Genomic DNA, 11,101 nt, shown 5'->3' on the forward strand with positions numbered 1-11,101 from the left:
GCTGACGATGAGTCAAAGCCTGCAGCCCCATCCTTCCACAGAGGATGAACTCCAGCTCTGCCACTTGACCCAGATACAGTGAGTTTGCTGCGATGGAGAAAAACTCCGCCTCTCTGTTTCCACGAATGCTCCGTGAGCCTCGCCACCTCCTGCTCGTTGACGCTTTACATCTTCGCTGTTCGCCGGTCTCGCTCGGAGGAAAGCCCGTTTTCTTTGTTTTCCTTGGACAGGGCTGACTCTGGTGTGAATGTCAAAGCTAATGGCGAGCGCAGGAATCCATTAAGAGAGCTCCTTAAGCCCATTTCACACAGCTGTCCAAATTTAATTAGGTTTCATATCAGGGCCTGTGGAACGAGTGTTTGCACGGCGGCGCCGCACTAATCCGGCCTAATCTGCTCCTCTCGGATGGAAAGGTTGGTTCCTCCCCAGAGGCTCTCCCAGGACCAATGACTGTTTTGGCTTAATTTAATTTGGCTTCAGCTCCTCTTCCTCTTCCTCTGCTGGAGTCATTGTTCAGGGTTTTATTGTGAAGGGGAAGAGTGTCTTTAAGCGAGGAGAAACATTTCTGCAGCGGGAGCTGGGAGGCTTTTTAATGTCAGCGTTCCTGCAGCTTTTGTTCGTTTCCTCCTGGCAGACGAGAAACTTTGACTCACCGTGAGAGTAAAAACGGCCTCCTGGATCACATTTCTTCCTTCGGGGGTCGGAAAGAGCTTTCACGTTTATTCTGCAATGATTTTGTTGAGCATTCGTCTCGTTTACAAGCTGTTTGTACACAGACGCACAGACAGAGCAGCATAAAGGAGCGTAAACACAGAAAAATGCAGAAATCTTCATTAAAGCACGGAGGAGACGCTGTTACTCCACTTAAAATGATTTTTCATTAACCCTTTAAGACCTACCATAGAACCAAGTCCGCCAGAGCTTATATTATATGTTTACATGCTGTGGAGCCATTTTTGGGAGCATTTCAAGTTGCTATACATCAATACAACCATTACAGCCTAGATTTTAATAATATGTCTGCATTAAGTTCATAGTAATTACATAAATTGCAAAAAAGTGCAATAAACTACAAAAAATGTAAAATCGTTTTTGTTTTTTTAACATATATTTCTAGTTAGAGAAATTTAAGAGGCTTATCCCTCAAAACTGTAAATACAAAAAAGTTGCACAAAATAGTTTCCCACCACAGGAAATTTATTTTGAGTGTCTTCATAGTTTTATTTTTGAAATACACCAATTTTTATACACTGCAGGAAAAACGAAAATAAATATTATGATGCAAATTTGCAAAAAATCAGCATATGCATCAAAATAAACTATTTCCAGCAGTGCAATATGAGTCCTAAGCATCCCAGAAACCACACAGAAAGTCATAAAGTCAAACATAACTTTTAAAAACACCAGTATAGGCTCATGAGGCCTTGATGGTAAAAAAAAAAATACATTTCCGCAAAATGACGTCACTTCCGGTTTCGGGCAGGTCATGGCGGACATGCAAAAGTTCATGCTGATGGACGTAGGAAGTGTTACAAACAGCTGATCGGATCGGCAAAGCGTGTTTCTGGAATATTATGTTTTTGTTGCTGCAAGTGCTTTTTATGCAGTTTTTGCAAAGTTATATGTGGAAGGAAACTGTGACCGAGGACAAGCTGATGGCATAAGATGTAAGTACAACTCCTCCGGTTTCATATGCAAAAAAAATGATTGCGCTAGCTCACGTGGTTGCAGAGCTACCGGGATTTAAAAGATAGTTACACAAAACAGAGCGTGCTGCTCTGACCGGCTTTAAAGGGTTAATGAACAAAGCAAATGAGCAGTGAGGATATTTACCACCTTAAACACTGTGATGGTCTTTGGCCCTCAGGTTAAAGTTGAACTTTGGGGTTTTTGGTTTTGAGATTTATTTTCAGCCCTCAGCCATGAAAGGCTGCTGGAGGGTCGAGAGCAGCGGACGCTGTAGAGCACAGAGTTTGAATATCAGTGACCTCGACCTCAAGGTCAAAGTCAGAGGTGCAAATGTAGACACTAACGAGTCACAGAGATGTTACAGGTCGAATCAGAAAGAGTTGTTTCCTCGAAGGGGAAAGCAGGAATGAAACAAACCGAATAATAATGAATGATTGTCCTATGACCTACAACGAAGCGGTTAAAAACAGGAGAGGAATTCCTCTTCCAGAGCGGGGACCAGCTTAGTCCCAGGAGGACGAGGAGAAGCCTCCCGTCTCGTCCCTCCACCTTGCACTCCACGATCGGGTCCCTCGCTCGCTGCCATCACCTCTTCCCTCGTGTCATCGCCCTGACAACAGACAGATTCTGGCTAGAACCATCGCTTGGGAAGCTGGCCTGGCTAATAGCCATGCCGACCCTCAACACGGTTGCTCCCGGCGAACAACAGTGGAGACAACCGTACTCGATCACGCATGGTTTTCCCCACTGGTCGCCATCTCTGTCGCTGGAAACTGGGACGCTGGTATTTTGTTATTTCCTGGGTGATCAGCGTTAATGATCGCGTTGACTTCCACGCCTCTGTCCTACGTTTGGGTCTGAACGTCCTCTGGGATTAATGACACGCACAGCCACATGACATCAGTTTGTTTCCACGATGAGTGCAACAATGTAACACGCAGGTGGATGACTGTCATGACATCACTACGTCAAAATGACTGATGAGGATAAAAATGTTTAGAGTTGATTCAATATTCAGGGCAAAAAAAGTAAAACTGCTGTAAAATAAAAGTTGTTATCATTAGTGTGCATTCACATGCTGCCCTGTGATTGGTTGATTAGATACTCGTGTTAATAACCGTCTGTACTTAACCCTTTAAAGCAGGCACGCTCTGTTTTGCGTAACTATTTTAAATCCCGGTAGCTCTGCAACCACGTGAGCTAGCGCAATATGTTTTGCATATGAAACCGGAGGAGTTGTACTTACATCTTATGCCATCAGCTTGTCCTCGGTCACAGTTTCCTTCCACATATAGTTTTGCAAAAACTGCATAAAAAGCACTTGCAGCAACAAAAACATAATATTCCAGAAACACGCTTTGCCGATCCGATCAGCTGTTTGTAACACTTCCTATATCCATCAGCGTGAACTATTGCATGTCCGCCATGACCTGCCCGAAACCGGAAGTGACGTCATTTTCGCGGAAACTGTAGTTTTTTACTTGTAGGCCTTAAAAGCATATACAGCTGTTTTTAAAAGTTATCTTTGACTTTATGACTTTCTGTGTGGTTTCTGGGATGCTTAGGACTCATATTGCACTGCTGGAAATAGTTTATTTTGATGCATATGCTGCTTTTTTGCAAATTTGCATCATAGGATTGTTTTTCGTTTTTCCTGCAGTATATAAAAATTGGTGTATTTCAAAAATAAAACTATAAAGACACTCAAAATAAATTTCCTGTGGTGGGAAACTAGTTTGTGCAACTTTTTTGTATTTACAGTTTTGAGGGATAAGCCTCTTAAATTTCTCTAACTAGAAATATATGTTAAAAAAACAAAAACGATTTTCAATTTTTTTGTAGTTTATTGCACTTTTTTGCAATTTATGTAATTACTATGCACTTAATGCAGACATATTATTAAAATATGGGCTGTAATGGTTGTATTGATGTATATCAACTTGAAATGCTCCCAAAAATGGCTCCACAGCATGTAAAAATATAAAGTAAGCTCTGGCGGACTTGGTTCTATGGTAGGTCTTAAAGGGTTAATGAAGTGGCCAGCGAGTGTAATAAACATGAAATTCTTCTTCTTGTAGTGTTGTCAGTGCAAATAATCAAATAAAATAACAGCAGCTCGAAGTTAAACTATTAAAATAAAATATCTAAAATATTGTATTTACCTCACGGTGACAACAGGATCACCTTCAGCTCTTCAGCAGCTTTTACACGTTTAGTCGTGTTGAAACAAATAATTAAAGTGTTTGTGGAGGTCTTATAATAATCAGCGGCTCTTTCAGAGTTCCAGATTCTCCCTGAAATCTTCCAGAATAAAAGCGGTGATCTCCGGCCTCGTCTCTGAGCTGCTGGATGTATCTGTGTGCATTTCTCTCTTTCTTTCTGAACCTGATCTCGTGGATCAGTCGGCCTCTCCCTTTGTACCGTGCAGGTTTCTGTTGGTCTTATCCAGCTCTGACTTGTGAAGCTTTGGAGGCTTTGAACATCCTCCCTGCTCATTGAAATGACCTGTGAGCTCTCAGAATCAAACCGGCTGTTCTGAAGTTTCTCACATGTTGTAGTCTCAGTGGTTTCCATGCTAATGCTAACGGAGCGAGGAGTTAATGTTGTGTTTTATTACGTATCTCAGCAAACCTCATGGAGTCAACATATTCCTCCTGAAAGCTGAGAAGTAAAACGTCATCCCAACTCTTTTAATATTTCAACAGTTGCAAGAATTTAATATGCGAAATGAAAACTGAAGGATGAAAGCGCTCTGATCTAAATCACCAAATCTCTCAAACTGGAAAATGAATTGGATTAATCTTAATATTTAATTAGTAAAAACTAAAATATTTAGGCTTCTCTGTTTGCTCAAAAACACGCTGAAAATCACCTTTAAGCTTTGCTGCTTTACACGCGTCTGTGATGCTTTGACCCAGTTTCTCCAGCTTTGCTGACAGTTACAGTCGAGCAGCACGATGGTGTCACAGTGATGGAGAATAAACCAGGAAACGATACACAGCACAAGATGTACTGGCTGGTTTCTGATGGAGCAAGTCTAATGCAGGAGGCTAACATCGTTTAGCTAGCCTCCTGCATTATTTGGTTACATTATTTACATATAACTAAATAAGTATCAACTTTACATAAATGTATCTACTGCTCTCACCTGAAACACAGTAAAACAGCAGCTCTGGGTTAATGATGGCTTCCATTACAATTGACTATGTGCACGTTAGCATATGCTACTTCCGGTGCGGAAACTCCTGTGGGGAGCTTTGTTTCCGGTGTCCTATTCGCGTCCTGTTTACGGTCCAAAACAAGTTAAGCAAATGAATAAATCAAGCAGCGATTTACATTTCTATAGATGTCTTATTTACCCAATATATCTGTAAATGATGTTCATCGACTTGTCGATATTTTTTCCCCGCGCCTCAGAGCAAAAGAGAAAATGGATTCAAATGTTATATTTCTCAGCTGTCCCTCGTTTATCGCGGGTGTTATGTTCTAAAAATAACCAGCGATAGGTGAAATCAAGTAGCCAATTTTATTTTTGACGGTACAAAACGTTTCGTGGACATCGTGGACATACAGCACTTCAGAGTCACACTGCTAGCATCGATGCAGCGATTCTGTACAGGAGAGACGTCACGGAGGAGATCGTCTGCAGCGATCAGGACGCAGGACACAATGTGACGTAAAAAAAAAAAGCATGCAAAAATCCGCGAAACAGCAAGGTGAAATGTAGCTGATCTCGACATAACGGGGGAAACATCTGGTTTGACTCTTCTTCACCTGTAGTTTGAATGCTGAACATTTGCCTGTTTAAAGAGATGTGCTTCTGAATGTGGACGATGTGTCTTCTGCTGCAGTTCTGCTTGTGTCGAGTGATGTAAACAACTGATCGATCGAAACTCTTTAAAAGGTCAAAGTTGATCATTAGATTTTTTATGACACAACAGTGGTGAGTGTTCCCACCTTCTGCTCTTTGTAACTTAACGCCATCTTTACGTTTTCGAGTTTTGGACATGATTTTGGAGAATATCTTCACAGTAGCGATTGACTGCAAAGTAAAGCTACCGGAAATGTACAACCCCACATCCGGTCTCAAACCAGGAAGTTAGCATTTTCTCGTGCACAGGGTCAATAGCTGGCCTGTGTTTCTTTTTGCTGCTGCCACCTACTGGTGAAACTAAATATCACTTTAACACCACATCAGATGGGAGCAAACGAGCTGTTTGCTCTTTCCTATGATGTAATGATGTAAACTACTGTCATAACAAAAGCAGAACGAGAGGAGCACGACCACATTTAAAGAACAAGAATTCTCAGCCTTGTTTTTAACACTCGGGGTGACACAATACCAAACCCCATTATCCAAACTCTCAGCATCACTTAACACTGCTGATCTGCAGCTTTGTTGTTGGTGTGAATGTGAGGAAGAAGATAATCCAGCTGTGATCCCTGATAATGCTGAGTAATTACAGAGTGAGAAGAGAGCCCGTTTTACACCATGACACGGTTGGAAATGTGTATTTGGTGAAGTCTAACTGTTAGAGACTTTTATTGATCTGTCGGATGAACAAATCTGCAGTGATGCAGCAGTAACTGAGCCTGTGGGCGTTTATCCATACACGCATGTGTCCAACCAGAGGCTGCTTCACTCTGACGTGATGCTTACAAAATAAGTGATGACATTTCTTTGACAGACGCGATGATGAAAGGACATTAACGGTAATGGAGCGACACTTTTATGTTTCTTGTGTCATAACTTAAAAGTTATTACATGCACAGCGTCACGTTTTTGTCAAACATCAGATGCGCCCTGCATGTTGATTTGTTTACAAAAGTCAGAGCCTTTTTGAGGGGAAATATCTCTGCAACCGTTCAGCTCTCAGTGGAGTCCTCCGGGAAAAACATTTCAACTCAGTGACAGGAAGTAAACAAGATGAAGAGGGATGTGTGCGACCTTCAGTCACCACAGCCTCAAACCGTCAGCACGGACCAGAGAACGTAACGAGGGCCGAGCCTGCGGGGAGCCAAGCATGCAAATGAGGCGATTCTTGGCGGCGCTCCGTCCTCTCTCGAACACCCGGCGCTGACAATGGCTGTTACATAAGATCCATCAGAGTAATCTGGATTTCACCAGCTGAGATTTGGAGGTCAGGCAAACACGAGCAGCTGCTGCTGATCACACAGAACAATCACATCTGTGTGATTTTACTGTTGGCCCATCATTTGTTTATTTCCCTCTGCAGGTTTCACAAAAATACACTGAATTTGTGGAAAACTGTGTTCATTTTTATTTTAACTTATTTAACTTATTATTTAAGACATGCTTTTATTTTATTGATTTATTTATTTTCTCCCCCTTTTAATCTGCAATGGTTCAGTCCAGAATCTATTTGGGCTGCGGCTCAACCAATTAACCGTCACCACCTCAACTGGTCAGCTGGTTTATTTGTGAAGGTGTGATTGGTCCATGTGGATTTTTTTTCCTGTTTCCTGTTTTTTATTTAAAGATTATTTAAAGTCACTTAATAAATCTGTTCCCGGTTACTTTAAGCATTGGTGGAGTGTTCATGTCATCAAACGATGTTTACATACAAGTTTTTTATAAGAAAGACCCAAAACAGGAAACATTAGCCAACAACATAAATGATGTTTAAACCCAAACAAACAGGTCATAAACCTGCAGGAGTGGACACGTTAGCTCAGCTGATCTGAAAAACAGAAATGTATTATTATCTAAAATAATATTATTGCAAATCTGCTCCGTTCGTCAGCATGGAAACCAACACGTGTTAATGTTAGCATCATCATACTGGAGCCTTTTATGGTCATATGGCAGGAAAACTACAATACTGGCTGATTTTTGAAGGGGGCTAAAAATAACTGCTGTTGACGTGGATGAGCTTCATGTGAAGTCTGACTCACTGAATGCACAGAGCGCCAAATAAAGTCTGCGACTCCACACAAACACATGTGGGTACGAGGTGGGTCGGTCCATTGGTAACATTGGGTTTTTGTCTGCGTGTTTGCAGTACTGGACAGATTTCTACCTGCAGTGGAACAAGTCCGACTATCCAGGCGTGACCAACGTCAGGTTCCCCGACAGCCAGATCTGGAGGCCCGACATCCTGCTGTACAACAGGTACCTGTTCAAACCGAACCACTCGGTAACGGAGCTGGGAAGAGATTACTCCATCTTTGTTCTCACAGAATAAATGTATCCCAGTGTGTTAGCTGCACAGCTGATAACCTCTAACCCGATCTTTAGAGCAGGACGTACAGACTAAAGTTTCCTGGTGTAGCTGCCCCAAGCATGAAAAATGTCAGAACGGAGATGGAGCGTCACGATCGTTCGTCTTCTGGTTGATTTGCAAAGTTTCTGAAAGAAATCAATAAACCAGAAATCAGTTTGTCTCCTGGTGGAAGCCAAAGACGTCTCTCAGTTTGAGGTTTTATTTCTTTGTTGCCGAGTCAGCCCTCCTGTTATAGATGCTAAAGTTAGGCTCTCTGCTGTAAGCATGAACACCTCGCTGTTAGCATCGGGGCTGTGGGAGGCTCTCTGCTGGTGGCGCTTCAGCTCATTAACCGAGCTGCAAAGTTTGATCCTTGGAAGTGGAGGGGGTGGGTGGTTGTCAGAGGGAATATTGACCCAGCTGGTTTTAATGAGACAGACCCAGCTCACGGGACCAGAGCCTGATTATCAGCCAGTGGGTTCACTTTTACAGCAAACTTCCTGTCTGCCATTTCTGTTGGATGAGACCTTATAACATTTAGCTTTGCATCACTGTACTTCAGTCTTGTTACATGCTGGCTGGACACATTCATTGATGCCAATACATCTGCATCTGAGCTTTTATTGGCAGATGGCTCCAGTTCTCCCACAGTAGGAGGGACTGTACAATCAAAAATCCATAAAAACTGAAAATGTTGTGGTTTTAAACCAGTGAATTATCAGACCTCCACCCGGGCAGCTCGCTCAGAGGTCAGAGGTGAAATGTGACAGGATATACTTGGATGCAAACTATAAAGTGATATTTAGAATGTACCAGTATCATTGTCTATATGCTGTCAATGCAAACAATGTCAGTAAAAAACACCTCTGTATAGCATTATTATCACTTTGACCTTCAGGTCAATCTACTGACCTTGAAGGAAAAGTCAAAGGTCACATGATATTTTGAATTTTCATATGCTACTTTCTATATGTTGACAATACACAGCACAATCATAGTTTCTAAGTTTTAAAGCTTTTTGTCAATTTTCCACCAATAAATCTTTAAGTTGACCTTTGAGATCTCGCTGAACAAAACTCTTCCAGCCATCCTGACAGGATGACACGCAAACGCTCAAAACCACCGACAGGGCGATGACTCGTGTTCCCAAACTATTGTCTGCTGGAAAATCATCGGGGATGTCATTAGCAGATCCCATTCATCTAAATATTTCTGAAGACTGTGTGTATTCCGGGGTTGTTAAGGTAATAAATCAATAAATAGCAATAAAGGACTGCACTGTGTTACTTTTGAGAAAAGTAATAAGTAACATGTCAAATAGAGATTACTTTGAGTAACAACCCAAACACTGATCTTCAGCAGCAGATAAAGAAACTCGACAAAGAGCCCAAATCTTTGGCCGCACCTCTAAACTCATCAGATCCAAAGTCGAATAAGCATCAGCATTATCCAATCTTTAAGTGATGATCTGATGAATCCTGCTTCTGGGTCCAAACTACTCTGCGTTTAAAACGGCTGTTGTGTTTTTAACATGTTGTAATGTTTTGTATCTTGTTCTATTTAATCTCAAAAAGTCCCTAAAAACAGTCAGTGATCACTGTCGGCCTCTCTCGGTTTTTATTACTGCTCTTCATTTTAAAGCTCAGTTTTTAAAACCTTACGATGTAACTCCAGCCCATGCAGCAGTATATTAATGACTAACCTCGTATTGTAGATGGATTATCTCAGTTGTTCTCCTGACTGAAGTTTGGTCCGTTTACAGCATCCTGCCATGCGATTGCATTAATTCCTGACCACTGAGAACCCTCACGTTAACTTTTATCGGGTGGAAAAAAAGTTAGCTTGTTTATATTATGCTAACATAGCTGTGTCGCTAGCGACTGTATTTGTCTCTAACCATCAGGAACCCTCACGTTAACTTTTATCGAGTGGAAAAAAAGTTAGCTTGTTTATATTATGCTAACATAGCTGTGTCGCTAGCGACTGTATTTGTCTCTAACCATCAGGAACCCTCACGTTAACTTTTATCGAGTGGAAAAAAAGTTAGCTTGTTTATATTATGCTAACATAGCTGTGTCGCTAGCGACTGTATTTGTCTCTAACCATCAGGAACCCTCACGTTAACTTTTATCGAGTGGAAAAAAAGTTAGCTTGTTTATATTATGCTAACATAGCTGTGTCGCTAGCGACTGTATTTGTCTCTAACCATCAGGAACCCTCACGTTAACTTTTATCGAGTGGGAAAAAAGTTAGCTTGTTTATATTATGCTAACATAGCTGTGTCGCTAGCGACTGTATTTGTCTCCAACCATCAGGAACCCTCACGTTAACTTTTATCGAGTGGAAAAAAAGTTAGCTTGTTTATATTATGCTAACATAGCTGTGTCGCTAGTGACTGTATTTGTCTCTAACCATCAGGAACCCTCACGTTAACTTTTATCGAGTGGAAAACAGTTAGTGTTCATCCTCCAGCTTCACTGTGTTTATGTTATGCTAACATTGCTGTGTCGCTAGCGATCACGTAGCACATCATTATATACCAGCTAGCCCAACTTCAGTAACCCTACAAACGTCACTGCTGTTTAGTTTTCTGTCTTCATTTATGTTGGAAGTGATAGCAGAGCTGTACGTTTGAATTCTCTGAGAATTCTGAATCAGTCAGAACATGCTATATCATCTTTAGGTGGAAACTAGCAAGCTAACTTCCTGCTAACTTCTAACTCTGTTAAATGTAATAAATTCTGTTTTCATGGATGCCTGGATGTTAAACTTAATTGTTACACCTGGTAAAGCAGCAACGCTGATCATTTTATTAAAGATGTAAAAGTTTGTAACTCTCAGTGACGCCGCAGTGATCGTTTGGCTTTGGGACCTGAAGCGGAGTTTGGGCCTGGAAATGGCTAATGACGCCAGACTTACAGACCGGATATTGGACAAGCCTGATCCAAGCCGGCTCCACGCCCCGACTTGTATTCAACTGTTCCTGAAACACTGGACAGTCCACGAGGCCCACGTCCACGCCCCTGTGGGTCAGGAGTGTTTTGGGTTATGAGCAGGACCTACACAATTTAGGCAGGTGGTTTTATTGTTGTGGTTGATTGGTTTATACTACCAGCATGTTCTATGTCTGCTCTGGGCTCTCCTTCCAATTAGTTCCAACAATAAAACCTCCACAGAAGGCCCTGAAA

General features: G+C 41.7%; 1 protein-coding gene across 2 annotated transcripts in view; it reads left to right on the forward strand.

Moving 5' to 3' along the window:
- Positions 1–11,101, forward strand: part of LOC146513407 (neuronal acetylcholine receptor subunit alpha-7) — a 121,558-nt gene that overhangs the window by 24,176 nt on the left and 86,281 nt on the right. For both annotated transcript variants that reach the window (XR_014874930.1, XM_085165411.1), the window contains exon 4: positions 7,713–7,822. Coding sequence is in view for 1 of the 2 variants with exons in the window: in XM_085165411.1 (XP_085021537.1) it covers positions 7,713–7,822 (110 nt within the window). In the remaining variant the exon portion in view is untranslated. The remainder of the gene's footprint in view (positions 1–7,712; positions 7,823–11,101) is intronic.

The sequence above is a fragment of the Neolamprologus multifasciatus genome, chromosome 7 (genome assembly GCF_963576455.1).
Source record: "Neolamprologus multifasciatus chromosome 7, fNeoMul1.2, whole genome shotgun sequence".
Taxonomy (NCBI): Eukaryota; Metazoa; Chordata; class Actinopteri; order Cichliformes; family Cichlidae; genus Neolamprologus; species Neolamprologus multifasciatus.